Here is a 15212-nt window from a genome sequence, read left to right as displayed (position 1 = left end):
GGCATTAGCGCTTTTGACAGTTTCATCATGCAACTGATTTATGTTAAGCTTGTGTCCATTAAAGCCTCCATTACTTTTTCCACAGCAACAGCTGTCTAACTAGGCCTTCCCCTTTTATACTTAGGAAATTGATTTTCTGTACCCAAGTATAGGGCTTTACATTGATTTCTGTTAGATTTTGTGTCATTGGATTCAGCCCAATGGTCTAGCCTGTCAAGATCTTTTTAGATTCTGATTCTATCATCCAATATGTTAGTTATCTGCCCCCATCCTCCAAGCCCCAGCCCCATTTTGTGTCATCTGCAAATTTGATGACATCTCCTCTGTGCATTTATGCAGATCACTGATTAAAATCAGCCCAGGACAAGCCTGGAACCCTGAAGGATTCTACTAAGGCCAGCTAGGGAGCACAGTTGGTAGGGCCCTGAATCTGGGGTCAGGAGGACTTGCATTTGAATCCAGACTCAGACACTTACTATCTGTGTCAAGTCACTTCATCCCTGTTTGCCTCAGTTTACTCAACTGCAAAATGGAAATAATAATAGCACTTCCCTCTCAGTGCTGTTGTATAGGTTGAATGCGATAACATTTGTAGAGTACTTAGCACAGTGCCTGGCACATAGTAGGTGCTATATAACTGCTTATGGGTCAGTCAGATGGTTGAATGGACAAAGTACTGGGCCCGGAATCAAGAAGACCTGAGTTCAAATTCTACCTCAGACACTTACACTATTTGACCTAGTCACTTAATTCCTGTTTGCCTTAATCCATGGAAGAAGGAAATGGCAAACCATTCTAGTATCTTTGCCAAGAAATTCCCATGGACAGTATTGGTGTGCTATGGCCCATGGGGTCATGAAGAGTTGGCTGTGATTGAACAATAACAAATGCTTATGTCCTCCCTCCCCTGGAAGTCTGCCTGGTACCATGTCGGTATTGAACCACTAACAGCTAATCTTTGGGTCCAGTCATCCAGTGATTTCTGGATCTAAGTAATTGCTGTTCCACATCTCTCCACCTTCTCCATGAGAATAATATGAGATTCTTTACTACAAGTTTTGCTAAAACTTAGGAAAATTTTGTCCACAGCATTTCCTCCCAAAGAATGAGTAATCCTGTCAAAAGAGACAATGAACTCAATGGGGCCAGTGGTGTTCTGGATGATACCAAGCTGGCTCTTTGTAATTACCACTTCCTTCTCCACATGTTGGCTAATCTTTTATCATCCTCTCTAGAATTTTCCCAGGAATGGAAGCCAAGCTCACCGACCTCTAATTGGAAGACTCTGATGTCATCACTTTCTTGAAAATGTGGACTGCATTGTCCCCTTTCCCACCTTGTAGGCCATTGCCATCTTCCATGATCTTTCAGATATCACTGACGGTGACCTGGCAATCCTATTCACCACTTCTTTCAGCACCAGAAGATATTGTTCACCTGGGCTAGATGGCTCAGTGGACACAGCACTGGGTCTGGAGTTAGGAGACCTGAATTCAAATTTGACCTCAGACATTCCCTAGCTGTGTGACTCTGGGCAAATCACTGAACTTCTGTCTGCCTCATCTGTAGAATGTGAACAATAATAATACCAACATTCCAGAGCTGGTCTGAAGATCAAATGAGATCATATTTGTCAAGCACTTAGCACCGTGCTTTGCACATAGTAGGTGTTTCATAGATGCTCTTTTCCTTTCTTAGTATCTCTGTACTTATATTAAACACCAACTTCATGCTAGTCAGAATGGTTCTCTCATTTCTAGTGTGAACCTGAAATGCCTGATTGAAGAGTGTGTTTGCATTTTATCCTGCAGACCACGGGGAGCCACTGAAGAGTTTTGAGTTCAGAAGTGACGTGGTCGTGCCTTGGTCACAGAAAGATTATTTTGGCAGCTAGGTAAGGAATAGATTCAAGAAGAGAGAGCCTTCTTGGAAGAAGAGAGACCACTTAGGAGGCTACTCTGAGAAGTGATACGGACCTGAGAGATGGGTGTTAAAAAAGGGGAGTGATTCGAGAGATGCTGTGGAGTTGAAATCGACAGGACTTGGGGATGAATTGGATATGGGGACTGGAAGGGATGGAGGGAAGAAGACTCTGAGATTCTGAATCAGGTTGGCTGATTGTTCTCAGAAGAAGAAGGGAAGTTTGGAGGAAGGGCAAATTTAGGTGGAGAAGAGGAATTCTGTTTTGGAGGCACTGAATTGGATGCAGCCTGCTGCAATGGACTGCAGGGTACAGAACATCGATATGGATTTGAGCTCAACTCCCACATCAGATATTTACTAGCTCGATGAATCTGGGCAAGTCACTTCATACTAAAGAAAGTAGCTAGCATTTAGATAGCATTTTAATGTTTGCAAAGCACTTTATGTCATCTCATTTGGCCCTCCTAATAACTCTGAGGTAGGTACTATGATTATTGTCCCCATTTTGCAGATCAGGAATCTGAGGCTCAGAGAAATTAAGTCTAGGATTACACAGCTAGTTAATGTCAGGGGCAGTATTTGAACTCAGGTCTTCCTGACTCCAAGTCCAGCAATCCATCCACTGTCTCACCTAGCTGTATACTTAATCTCTCTGGACCTCAATTTCCTCATGCATTAAAGGAAAGAGTGGATATAATGCTCCCTAAGGTCTCTTCAAGCCCTAAATATGTGATTCAATGTGCCAGAACGTCACTGAGAAAGAAATATCCAAAGGGCAGTTGGAGATGTCAGATAAGAATTCAGGAGAGAATTTAGTATTGTTACAAGTATAGACTTGAATATCGACAGTAAAGAGAAGAGTATGAGACACATAATTGATTGGGATCACTGAGATAGAGTGGAGAGAAACAAGGCGAGAAGAAAAGGACCTTGGGGGAAACCAGCACTTAGGGATTGGAAGATGATTGATGAGTCAGGAAAGCAGCCTGAGAAGGAGGGATCAGAAAGACAGAAGAACCAGGATAAGAACATTGTGGAAGCCAAATAGAGAGAGGAAAGTCTTCATTGGGAGGGTCTGGATGGCAGGGTCAGAAGGCCAAGAGAAACAAAGAAATGTGAGGACTAACACAAGACCATGACATGGGTCCAGAGCTTGTAGCCTGTATGTAGCATCTCACTCTTGACTTAGCCCTCAAATGACAAATTACATTTATTCCTGCATCCCTCTAGTCCATCTCTCTGTCCCCGTTTTTGTGTGAATGCTCCGGGCCTGCCATAAGACAAGCAAGGGCAGCTTTAAGAATAAAGAGGAACCTTTCATCGGTGATGAAACACACCTCAGGAAACAGGGGACTGACTGTCATGGTGGTACCTGGGTTTTCTACCTCTGACTCCTCTCTATCTTACTCTTTCTGTTCTGGCCAGTGTCTATAAGCCAGTGAGGTTGTGGCCCTTTCACCACTGTCCCTGGTCCTGGTCCAGATTGGCAACATTGCTCCCTCCTCTTTTTTCTGTGGGCAGTGGTAAATGCTTATAGGCCCTCACCAGGCATGGGAGGAGGAGGTGGAGGCTGGTGAATGGCTTGTGTTCAGGAGTTCTGAGCTGCTAAGTCTGCCATCAACACCCCCAGCTCCCAAGTTGCCTAACCAGCAGTAAATTGGCCAAGGTCAGAGACACAAAGCAGATTAACTGATTGGGACTGGGGTCCTGAATGAGTGGTTGCTATGCTTCTGGCCTGAGAGATATAGGGAGACCCAAACTCAATAAACAAACAAAAATTAATTTTAACTAAAAAAATAAAAGGTGTTTTCTAGCAGCTAAAGGAACATCACGTGCTTGGTGTTTAATTGATAAACACAGTTTACAGTCACACTGCTCTGTCATTTTCCTTTACGATTCTTTCATTGGTCTTAAAAAGGCAAAGTCCCATTTATAGATTCTCACATGTCACTGGCTTGGCAGTTATAGCTCTGAAATAAAATGAAATTTTGTGTGAGTAGGACATAGGGAGTGTGCAATGTAGTGAAGGACAGTACAGTGTTGGGACTACAGAATTAGTGTTTGAAAAATGCCCCTAGTGTAGTGGTTTGGCAGCTAGGTGGCACCATAGTGTATAGCGCACTGGGCCTCAAATAAGACCTCAGAAGCTTCCTAGCTGTGTGACCCTGAGCAAGTCACTTAACCCTGTTTGCCTCAGTTTCCTCATCTGTACCATGAGCTGGAGAAGGAAAAGACAAACCATTCCAGTAACTTTGCCAAGAAAACCTTGAATTGGAGTCACAAAGAATTGCACACAACTGAAAATGACCGAATGAAAAAAAGTTCAGTTTAGGGGTCAATGTAAACTCTGAGAAAGTGAAAGTGAAAATCCTAAACTATAAGAGAATAACTCAGGTTGAATTCCAATCAGCAAATATTTATTAAATGCCTGCTGTGTGATACATACTGAGGAGACAGAGATAAAAATGAATACTCTGCCCTCCTATACACATACACACACATATACATGAGAGCACATGTGCTTACACACACACACACAGTAAAACATAAGCTTCTCATAGTGAGCTCTGGCTTCAAATTCAGTACCCTGTTTTATACAAAGTCCTGCAGGTGAGAAATGACAAGTTGAGCCTGAGAAATCCCTTGATATCCACCCCAGCTCAGTGTTTTACATGCTGTGTGACCTTGACAAACTTTGGTTTCCTCATCTCTAAAACTGAAGCAACTATGATTTCATCAGCTACCCTACAGGATACTTGTAAGAATCAAATGAGCTAATGCATAAGAAAGCACGATGTAATACAAAACAAAAAAGTGCCACATTGATATTTCTTCTTGTTGCCACAAAGTGAAAAGACCTCATTATTTCCCCTTCCTTATGCCAGTGGGCACTGTCCTCCCCTCCCAGCCCCAGACACTCTGGACAATTGGATAGATCACCCCCTACTCCTGTACCAAGTGGCCAGGCACTCCAGTTAACTCCCCCCATGCCTTCCTTATTCTTTTTTGCTGAACATTGCTACCAAGGAATTAATGATTGAGCAGAATCATAAAAGTTCCAAACGATAACCTCTGACCAACATTTGAAGGGAACGAGCCCCCTATAAAACCAGACTCTCAGGGCCAGGCCAGGCACCTTCTCTCCCAGACAGTGTTTTGAGAGAACATCCCTTCACCATGAACTTCTCAGGAAAGTACCAGCTCCAGTCCCAAGAGAATTTTGAAGCCTTCTTGAAGGCTGCTGGTAAGTGCTTAGGAGAACAGCCTTTGGGCATCAAATGATGGGATTAAAGGGACAGGGGCATTATACTTGTGGTTGCCAGAAGGGATGAACTTAAAATACAGGGAACCTGCAGCAAGTGAAATAATCCAACTAGTGAGGCTCTGGGCAGGCATTCAGGAGCCTGGCTTGGGTGTCAGGGTGAAGAATAACAGAATGAGGAGTCAGATCTGAATGTGAGCCCTGGCTCTGCTCTTAATACATTCCATAATATGGATTGCATCATCTCACTGCTCTCAACATTGGCTTCCTCATCTGGAAAATGGGGATAATAATAGTCCCTACCTCCCAGGGCTGTCACGAGACCCAAATGAGATCATTTGGCTCTTAGATGCCTTGTAGGTGAATGTCTATTGTATGAACCAGGTCTACCTGATGACGTCATACAGAAGAGAAAGGATACCAGGGGAATGTCCGAAATTGTACAAAATGGAAATCACTTCAAGATCACCTTCAACAATGATAACCAAATCCAGGTGATGGAGTTCACTGTGGGGGAGGAGTGTGAGCTGAGCACTCCAACTGGGGAAAAGGTCAAGGTAAGAATATAACTTAATTAAATTTAGGGACATGGTATTCATTAAGGTGCCGCGTATTAGCCTCTGGGCTAAGCCCTGGAGGAGATGCAAAGATTAGCTAAAACTTGGTCCATAACCCCCTGGAGTAAGCTTGCAGCCTGCTAGGGAGATAAGACACAAAAATATCTCTGTTAGCCAACGTGTTGCAAGATAGGTAGATTAGATGAAAAGCAGTCTGGTGGAATATGGTATAGAGGACCAGCCAGGAAGCAGTGCCTCCAGCCCATGCTGGCTGTGTTCAGTAGCTGACTTGTTTCCTTCATAACCCAGCCCCCTCCTACATTTTCAGTCTTCTCACACCTTACTCCCTGATACATACTCTGCCATCCAGTGACCCTGGCTTCCCAGCTGTTCATGAAACGAGACCCTCCATCTCTCAGCTCCAGCATTCTCCCTGTCTATCCCCCATGTCTGGAATGCTCTCACTCCTCCGCTCAGACTGCTGACTCTGCTGGCTTCCTTAAAGTCCCAACTGTAATCTCCCCCCACTCTTCTACAAGAAACCTTCCCCAACAGCGCAGATTTTCACGATCTAGCCAATAACCCACAGATGCTCAGATTCCTTAAAACTGTAATATGGCGAATCTTCAATCAACCTTGTCTTTGGCTGAAAAAACAGACAACTTTCCCCAACCGCTTAGCTCTAGGGCCTTCCCTCTGTTAATTATTTCTCACTTATCCAGTCTATGACTTGTTTGTACCTGTTTGCTTATTGTTTCCCCCTTAGATTGTAAGCTCCTTGAGGGCAGGGACTGTCTTCAGTACTTAGTACAATGTGATACATCTCAGACGGTTAATAAATATTTATTGACTGACTCACAGACAGCAAAAGGAAGAGAAGAGAAAAGGGGAGAGGAGGAAAAGTAAGGAAAAGGCTAAGAGAACTAGAAAACAATCCAGCCAGTGAAGTATAGAAACAAGAAGTTCTGCAGGGAATCTGGCTTGGCCACTTACTCGAGGGGTGTGCTGGAGCCAGCTGAAACCGGCAGGAGAGTGTCATCGCATTGTTAAATTTTAAGTGTGAGCATTTACCCCTTAGAAAATAGCAAACGCTACAAATCAAGGACTGATTTATTGTTTTATTGATTGCCTGTTTTAAAGTGATGAGAAGGTGTTAACAATGCAAATTATACTCAAATGTTAATACAGATTATAATGAAAATTTGTGTGTACATTTTTTCCCTCCAGAAAACCAGTTGTTGCACATTTACCAGTGCATCCCTGGCTCACCCCCAGTCCCTAGGGCTTGCCAGAGCTAACTCTTCTGTCTCCCTACAGACTGTAGTGAATCTAGAAGGAGGTAACAAGCTGGTGACAAGTTTCAAAGGAATGAAGTCTGTCACTGAACTCAATGGAGATACAATCACCACCGTGAGTGATCAGGTGTTCCTCTTCCTGCTTGGTTGTGGGGGATGGATCCAAAAAGCATTTGGAGAACACATACTAGGTGTCAAGTACTGGGGCTGCCAATAGAATAAGGGAGGCAGTGCCTGCTCTCAAAAAGGAGGCAAGAGGGGGTGAGGTAAAGACAGGTGAGGGGATGGAGGACAGTAGAGAAGAGGGAGGGAAGAGAAGATGAGGAAAAGACAGGTGAGGATGGAGGGCAGTAGAGAAGAGGGAGAAAAGAGGGGAGGAGGACAAAAGAATGGAGGAAAGACATGGAGAACAGCAGGGATGGAGGAGGGAGAGGGGAGGAGTTATTGCCCAACACCCTGAGTAAAGCAACATGTAGCATTTATGGCAGACTCCCAGGGAGTTGGGTGGGTGACCCCTAAGGCTCCTTTCAGCTAAAAAGCCATGATCCTATCATCCCTCCACCCCCAGTCACCTATCCTCACCATTCCTGCAATCCCCCTTCAGGCATTAAAACCCTTTTCCAGCTGGCATCTCTGTCATCCTTACACTGTGAACCTTGCTGGGATTATTTTATTTTTTAAATGGGGCCCTCGAAGACCCCAAAGACAGCCTCCCCAGGTTCCCTCAGGAGGCATGGACAACCCAAACAAAAACCCAGAAGATTGCCAAACCTATCTCTATATCTAACATACAAGATCATTGATGGGTATACATGCTGATATACTGCAAGACATTCCAGGAAAGATTAACACTGGATTTCTTCTTGGCTTTCAGACCTTTACCTTGGGTGATGTTGTCTGCAAGAGAATCAGTAGAGAATTAGACATGTCTGCTTTCCATTTATTTTTACTGTGTGAAATTGGTACAATAAAATGTGGCTTGTTAAAAAAATCTGTCTTTTGAATGACTTTACAAGCATATGTTTATTCAAGGTTTTAGTGATGCCTTTTATTCTTACATCACAACCATTTCTGAATTCACTGCACCTGCCCCCCACCCCCAATGAGCCTCACCTTACAACAAAGAAAAGCAGGCAAGCAAAACCAAACAACAAAGTGACTCCATTTGCTAGTATATACACCCTTCTGCACCCATTGTTACCCACCTCTCCAAGGAATGGAGGGAGCCAGAAAAAGTGAATAGTTTGAAAGATTTTTGCAATTATCATTCACCTAGAAGAAATGGTGCTCACTTTGGCCTTGATGGAATAAGTTGTTACCTTGTAGGTGTTTTAGGGGGCTTGTGACTCATGTCCCCCATTCCTCACCAACACCCCACAAGCACCATTATTTCTATTTCCCTAATTCTGTACCTAAAATGCCTAGGTAAGAAACATACCTTTAGATCAAAGTATTTTGAGTCCAAAAGCTCTTGGTTACAATGTGTGTATGTGTGTGTGTAGGTGTGTGTGTATGTGTTTTAAATGAGAAGGGTATTTTTTAGACCAGCTATGTAGAATAGGACCTTGAAGACACCAGCTGAAGGACCCATTTTTCTAGTAAACAATGAGGAAGATTTGGGTTATGAAGCTCACATCTGAGAGGGGAAGCCTAATTGAGGAGCACAGCCTTAACTTCGGCAAGGCAGGCCTGGTCCCAGGATTTAAAAGGACAACATGCAGTCAGCTCTGACAATCCTTTGGCTGCATGAGAACCACAGAGATGTAACCTGACTTACAGAATCACAGAATTTCAGGGGTGGAAGGAATTTCAGAGGCCATCTAGTCCAAACCATAGCTGAAGAAGAAGATTCCCTCTACATCACACCTGATAAATGATCATCCATAATTTGCATGAAGACCTCCAGTGAGAAAGAATCTGCTACCTTTCAAAGCAACCATGTCTCTGTTTCAGGCAGCTGGTGATGTAATGCTTAGGGTACTTGGCCTGGAGTTAGGAAAACCTGAGTACAAATCTTGTCTCAGATACTTCTTAGCTGTGTGACCCTGGGCGAGTCACTTTGCCTCAGTTTCCTCATCTGTAAAGTGGGTTTGATAATAATAGCACCTGCCTCCCAGAATTGCTGTAAGGATCACATCAGACCATTTGTAAAGTTAGCAAGTGTCTGGCACTATATAAATGCTTATTCCTATCCTCTTTTGGATTGCTCTAACAGGCATTTTTTTCTTACATCAGAAAGAAACAAGAATAATCTGTGAAATTTGGAAGCTATGATATGGTTGGCTTGGGTAACCTCCTTCTCTCTTCTATCTTCCCCACCATCCTATGTGGCAGCTTCCTCAGAGTAACAACAACAATAATAACAACTAATATTTATATTATACTTTGAGGTTTGCAAAACTATCTCAGGAGGTAGGTGCTATTACGATCCCCATTTCACAGATGAAGAAACTGAGACACTGAGAGGTTAAGTGAATTGACCAGGGTCATACAGTGTCTGAAGCTAGATTTGAACTCAGTCCTTCCTGACTCCAGGTTCTGCATTCTAAACACTGCACCACTTTGCTTGGGCGCCTCAGTGCCTCAGGTTTGTTGCATAGACAGAGTTTTGTACCTCTTATGCCAGACTGTTGGTTTCCATTCCATTCTTTCTTCCCTAATTGCCATTTCTTTTCCATTTTTTTCTAGTGTTCTCATTTCATGTATAAAAACATTTCAACTCTTAAGAACAACAATAGCAGCAACAATAACTCTGCTTCCTCTCTTCGGGGTATTCTAGTTGAATTTGTACCTAAGCAGTACTTTTCTTTGGGGCTTTGCTGGTAAATGTTTGAGTCATTCTCTTCTTCTAGGTTTGTGCCTTAAGTACCCTTGTCATCATAACAGCGGTTTTGGGTGGGGTTCCTTTTTTTGTTGTTTACTTATTTTTCCAGACTATTTTCTGATTTCAGACTCTAAGTCAGGCCCAGGCTCTGCAAATTCTAAACAGAAGATCCGGGCTGGTTCTGTTGCTGCTTCCTTGGGGTATGGAGTGTTATATAATTCCAGACTCTCAGGGATGACTCAGGATGGGGACCTGCAAACTTTCAATGCCCCAAAGTAGAGCCCTCAGATTCCAAATCTAGAATTTCTACAGTCACTAACTCTCTCAGCCCTGAGGTTCTGAGAGCAGTTTGCCCATCCCTCTTCCCATAATCAGGTTGGGACCATTGTCATTTTCTCAGGAATCTTCCTATGAGGAAGTCTACCTTTTTGTTTGCCTTGGCTGAACACAGAAAGCAGCAAAGTCTATTCACCTCAAAATGAGAGTGGTCATGGAAAATGGGTACAGACTCTTCTTTCAGAGCTCCAAAGTTAGGTGCCAAGTTAAAGAGACATTTCATTTAAGACAGTAAAGAGGGTTGGGGAAATTACCTGGTCAAGCACCAATAGACTTTTGGAGTGGGAAAATTAGGGACAAGGAAGGAAGGAAGAAGGGAAGAAAGAAAAGAAAGTAAGAAAGAAAATAGATCTTCAAGAAGGATATTTTAAAAATTCAGTGCAGAATGTTGCACTGAAATTGATAGTTAAAGCAAGACTGATAAGGGTTTCTCATTCAGGTGAAACTTCAGCCTAAAAACTAAAGCACGATCCTAATATTATTATGTAATATGTAGAGGGCAGCTAGATGGTGCAGGAGACAGAGTGCCACGCTTGGAATCTGGAAAACCTCAGTTCAAATCTGGCCTCAGGCACTAGTTATGTGACCCTGGGCAAGTCACTTAACTCTATTTGCCTCAGTTTCCTCATTTGTAAAATGAGCTAGAGAAGGAAATGGCAAACGACTCCAGTGTCTTTGCCAAGAGAACCTGAAAAGGTATCACAAAGAGTTGGACAACCCTGAAAAATGAATGAACAAAAGAAAAGGTTAAAAGAAGCAAGAGTTGGGGAGGGGAGAGTCTCAACTTGCTTCCATATAGGTATACCAGGACTTGAACTCAGGTCTTTGCCTGCAAATGTAGTACTCTTACCATTCACCTCAGAGGCCATCTAGTTCAGTCTGTCCCTGAACAAGAATTCCCTCTAAATCACAACCAACAAGTAGTTATCCAGCCTTTTTTTTTTTGGTAGAATTCTCCTGAGGGGAGAGCCCACTACCTCCAGAAGCAGCACATTCCACTTTTGGACATTTCTAGTTATTAGGAAGCTTTAAAAACTGTCTCTTTGCAGTTGCTGCTGACCAGTCCTAGTTTTGCCCCTGAAACCAGAGAGAACAAATCTAATACTTTCTCCATATGATAGACCTCCAAATACTTGAAGACTGCTATCATGCCCTGTCCCAAGTCTTCTCTTCTCCAGGCTAAACATCCCCAGCTCTTCAGGAAATCCTGAGATGATGTAGACTTGGTCTTTCACCATTCTGGTGGCCCTTCTCTGGTCATTATTCCCTAGCATCAGTATGGGTCCTCAAATGTGGACCTAAAATGTAGGTCCTCAAAATGAACACAGTCTTCCAGAGATGATCTGACAGGAGCCAAAAAACTCTCATTTCTCTAGGCTTGCATTTCTGTGTGCCCCCACCTAGCTTCCCAGAACTGAGGGAAAGAAGGATCCAACCTCTAGAGGTCGCTGCATGTGACATTATTGGACTAGTTAGGCATAGGGAGCTCATGCAAGGCTATTCCTTTATAAAATGTGAACATCTCTCTATCTCTCTTTGTATCGCTATCTCTGTCTTTCTGTCTCTCTGTCTCTGTCTCTCTGCTCTCAAATCCATAGCCTTCTATGGTAGCATGATTCTTGAATCTGCTTGCAGCCCCAATCTTGAATGACTGCATCTCTGCACCTTTGCCTATTGGAAGACAGCCTGTGTCTTTGTTTCCTCAATTGCCCCTCAAATTCTCTCAAACTGACTCTCCAGATGGTGAATGGGATGTCTGTTTCTGGTTGAGCAGTCCTGTTTTCAGTGATTTGGTCAATGAGTTAAGGAGAAAGACTCCACTCCTTCCCCTTGCTGCCTCTAGTAGTGGTACAATGATCTTCTCCACAACTGCCTCAAACTGGCAAACTCAGGTTAGCTAAATAAAGCCTCCAAGAGTATGGCCAATCTTCAGCCAAAGTCTATGTCATTTTCCCTCCCGAGTCAATCAAGGAGGAATATTCATACTCCATGAATAGATAAAAGAGTGTGATTAAATCCTAAGACTACATGACTGGAGATGGAAGGGGCTAAGGAGGAAAAAGAAAAGGAAATCAAATCTGACCTCCTTATGTGTCCAACGTACAGCTTATTAATAACAATAGCTAGCATTTTTATAGCACTTTAAAATCTACAAAATGCTTTGCAGATATTATCTCATTTTATCCTAACGACCCTGGGGGGTGGTATTACCATCTCCATTTTACAGATGAGGAAACTGAGCCAGACAGAGGTTAAATGACTTGCCCAGGGTTACACTACGAAGTTTTGAGGCCAGATTTGAATTCAAGTCTTCCTGACTCCAGCTCCAGCTCTCTATCCATGGTGCTACCCATTTGCCTCATGATTTTTTAGGGAATCTATCAACTCATATCATATCAAAATGTGCATGAAGTATCAAAATGCAACAGTGGGGGTTGGTCATGACACATCAATAATATTTTATGAACTGGCACTAATTCAATAGAATGCAAGCTCCTTGAAGGCAAGAATACATTTTTGTTTTTGTCTTTGTATCTCCAGCACTCAGTAAGGTACCTAGCACACATCAGGCTCTTGATAAATGACAATCAAATGGGAAGACTCGCAGTGACTCTGAAACCAAAGTCCCTTAAATCCTCAATGTATGACCCTCATCTGTAAAATGAGGAGTTTGAACTCAGGGACCTGCAAGGTTCATTTGAGTAACTAGATGCAGATCTAGGATCTAACGCTCTTCTTATGTGAGGTAAGCACTTCAAACTTCCTCAGGCTGATGCATATGAAAAGAGTTGGCTGATATTTTGTAAGCTGGCAGTCCCAGTTGGCAAGGCTTTGCTTGGTACCAAAGTCTGATGTTAGCTCCCACAGCTCTCATCACACACAGTCTGAGGAATGGAGGGATGGAGGGAGGAGTGAGAAGGAGAGGGGAAGGAAATGTATCAGAGACATCCTTCTTATACTTTCACTATAAAATGGAACAATTTGTGCGTTTGGGGAATATAACAGAGTAAAGCATTGCCTGAAGGGAGGCTTCTCACATATATATCAAAAATCACACTAGCCACGCTAAATAAATGAATAAGCAAATAAAAGAATAAATGGACAATTAAATAAATAATTCATAGGTAGCCTTTCTATGGTGTTTTAAGACTTGCCAAATGCTTTACAAATATGACCACATTTTATCCTCACAAGAAGTCTGGGAGGGATGTATTATTATTATCCCCATTTTACAGATGAGGAAACTGAAGTAAGTTGCTCAGAGTCACATAAGTAGTAAGTGTCAGAGGCAGGATCTGAACTCTGGTCTTCTGGACTCCAGGTCCAGTGTGCCATTCACTACACCACCTAGCTGAATGAATGAGATTTGCTAAAAATCTACACGAAAAGGTGTAGTTTACTTAACAATGAAATAAACAAAACGGAGTTCTGACACAAGAAAAGCATTTTAGGATCAACTAACTGGCAAAAGCATATTGGATTTCGAGTCAAAGACTCTGGAAAGAAGCCAAGCAGACTGAATTTTGTCCATCTCCAACAATGAAAGCCAATTAAGCACAAGATATCATACAGTCAAGGTGGCCATGCAGCTACAATCCCAACGGCATGCCATGAGCATCCGGTACCGACAAAAGTTTGGGTTCTCTTTGGCACCATCAGATAACAAGCATTAAAACAGGAGTGTATAGAAGCAGCCAGGTGGCGCAGTGGATAGAGCACTGGCTCTGGAGTCAGAAGGACCGGAATTCAAATCTAGCCTCAGACTAGACACTTGACATGTACTAGCTGTGTGACCCTGGGCAAGTCACTTAACCCCAATAAAATAAAATACTAGTGTATGGATTCAGCACAATAACAACAGTTAAACAGTTGGTTGGTCAGTCAATAAAGTAAGTGCAGCTAGGTGGCACAGTGGATAGAGTGCCGGGCCTGGCATCAGGAAGATCTGAGTTCAGATTTGGCCATACTAGCTGTGTGACCCTGGGCAAGTCACTTCACCCTGTTTGCCTCAGTTTCCTCCTCTGTAAAATGAGCTGGAGAAGAAAATGGCAATCCACTCCAAAATCTCTGCCAAGAAAACCCCAAAGGGATCACAAAGAGTCAGACATGACTGAACAACCACAATAACAAAACATTGATTTAGCATCTATTACGTGTCAAAGACTGTGCTAAGTGCTGAGATAGGAGGGAAGGAAAATGGGAAGCAAAGCACTTCCTAAAAAGAAAAGAAACATTTCAAAAATAGCATGCAAAACAAAATACAACTGTAAAGATAACTGCAGTGGGGAGAATCCGTGTATTAAAACAGGAGATAAAAGTGTGCCTTAGCCCAGTGTTGGGCACAAAATAGGCATTTAATAAATATTTATTGATTGACTGATTGCTTCAAGAGGAAATTGCACACCATCAATGAGGAAAGAATCTGACAAAATTTAAAATTACATCAAAAAGAAAATCACTGTGTAATAATCATCCTCAAGAATACCAGTTAAACTAAATTCAACTTTAAATTCAAGGTGTAAAGGAAAAAAATCAGTTAACATAAAATGTTTTAAAATTAAGAAACATAGTACAAGTACATAAAATTCACACAGCAGTAATGATGGAAATTCTATTTTATTTAGAAGAAGCAAAAGAAATAGAATTGAAATAATTCCTAAACTCCCAAAACAGAAAAAAAAATTAATAAAATTCTCAGGCATAATCTCTACTTATAATCTCCAGGTATAGATGGGGAACAAAATTAGCCAAGTTCTCATCCTTCCCTAACTCCTCATTCTGCTGGGTTGTCCTACAGGCATGACCTTCCCCTTGATCAATTACAGGACCTCCATCCTCCTCCATCCTCCTCCTCCATCCTCCTCCTCCTCCTCCTCCTCCTCCCTGCTCCTCCTCCTCCTTCTTCTCCTTCTCTCCTTCCTCCTCCTTCTTCTCCTTCTTCTCCTCTTCCTCCTCCTCCTCCTCCTCCTCCTCTCTTCCTCCTTCCTCCTCCTCCCTCCTGCTCTTCCTCCTCC

General features: G+C 42.7%; 1 protein-coding gene across 1 annotated transcript; it reads left to right on the top strand.

Moving 5' to 3' along the window:
* Positions 1-5075: 5075 nt before the first annotated feature.
* LOC110204630 (fatty acid-binding protein, liver-like) lies at positions 5076-7964 on the top strand (the record flags this gene model as incomplete). The annotated part of the gene is made up of 4 exons (XM_020980768.2): positions 5076-5167; positions 5570-5742; positions 7060-7152; positions 7912-7964. Coding segments are annotated over exons 1-4 (386 nt in total), but the record flags the coding sequence as incomplete, so codon positions are not given.
* Positions 7965-15212: the final 7248 nt, after the last annotated feature.

Source organism: Phascolarctos cinereus, unplaced genomic scaffold (assembly GCF_003287225.1).
Source record: "Phascolarctos cinereus isolate Bilbo 61053 unplaced genomic scaffold, phaCin_HiC Scaffold_730;HRSCAF=1371, whole genome shotgun sequence".
Taxonomy (NCBI): domain Eukaryota; kingdom Metazoa; phylum Chordata; class Mammalia; order Diprotodontia; family Phascolarctidae; genus Phascolarctos; species Phascolarctos cinereus.
This window is presented reverse-complemented; position numbering and strand designations above follow the sequence as displayed.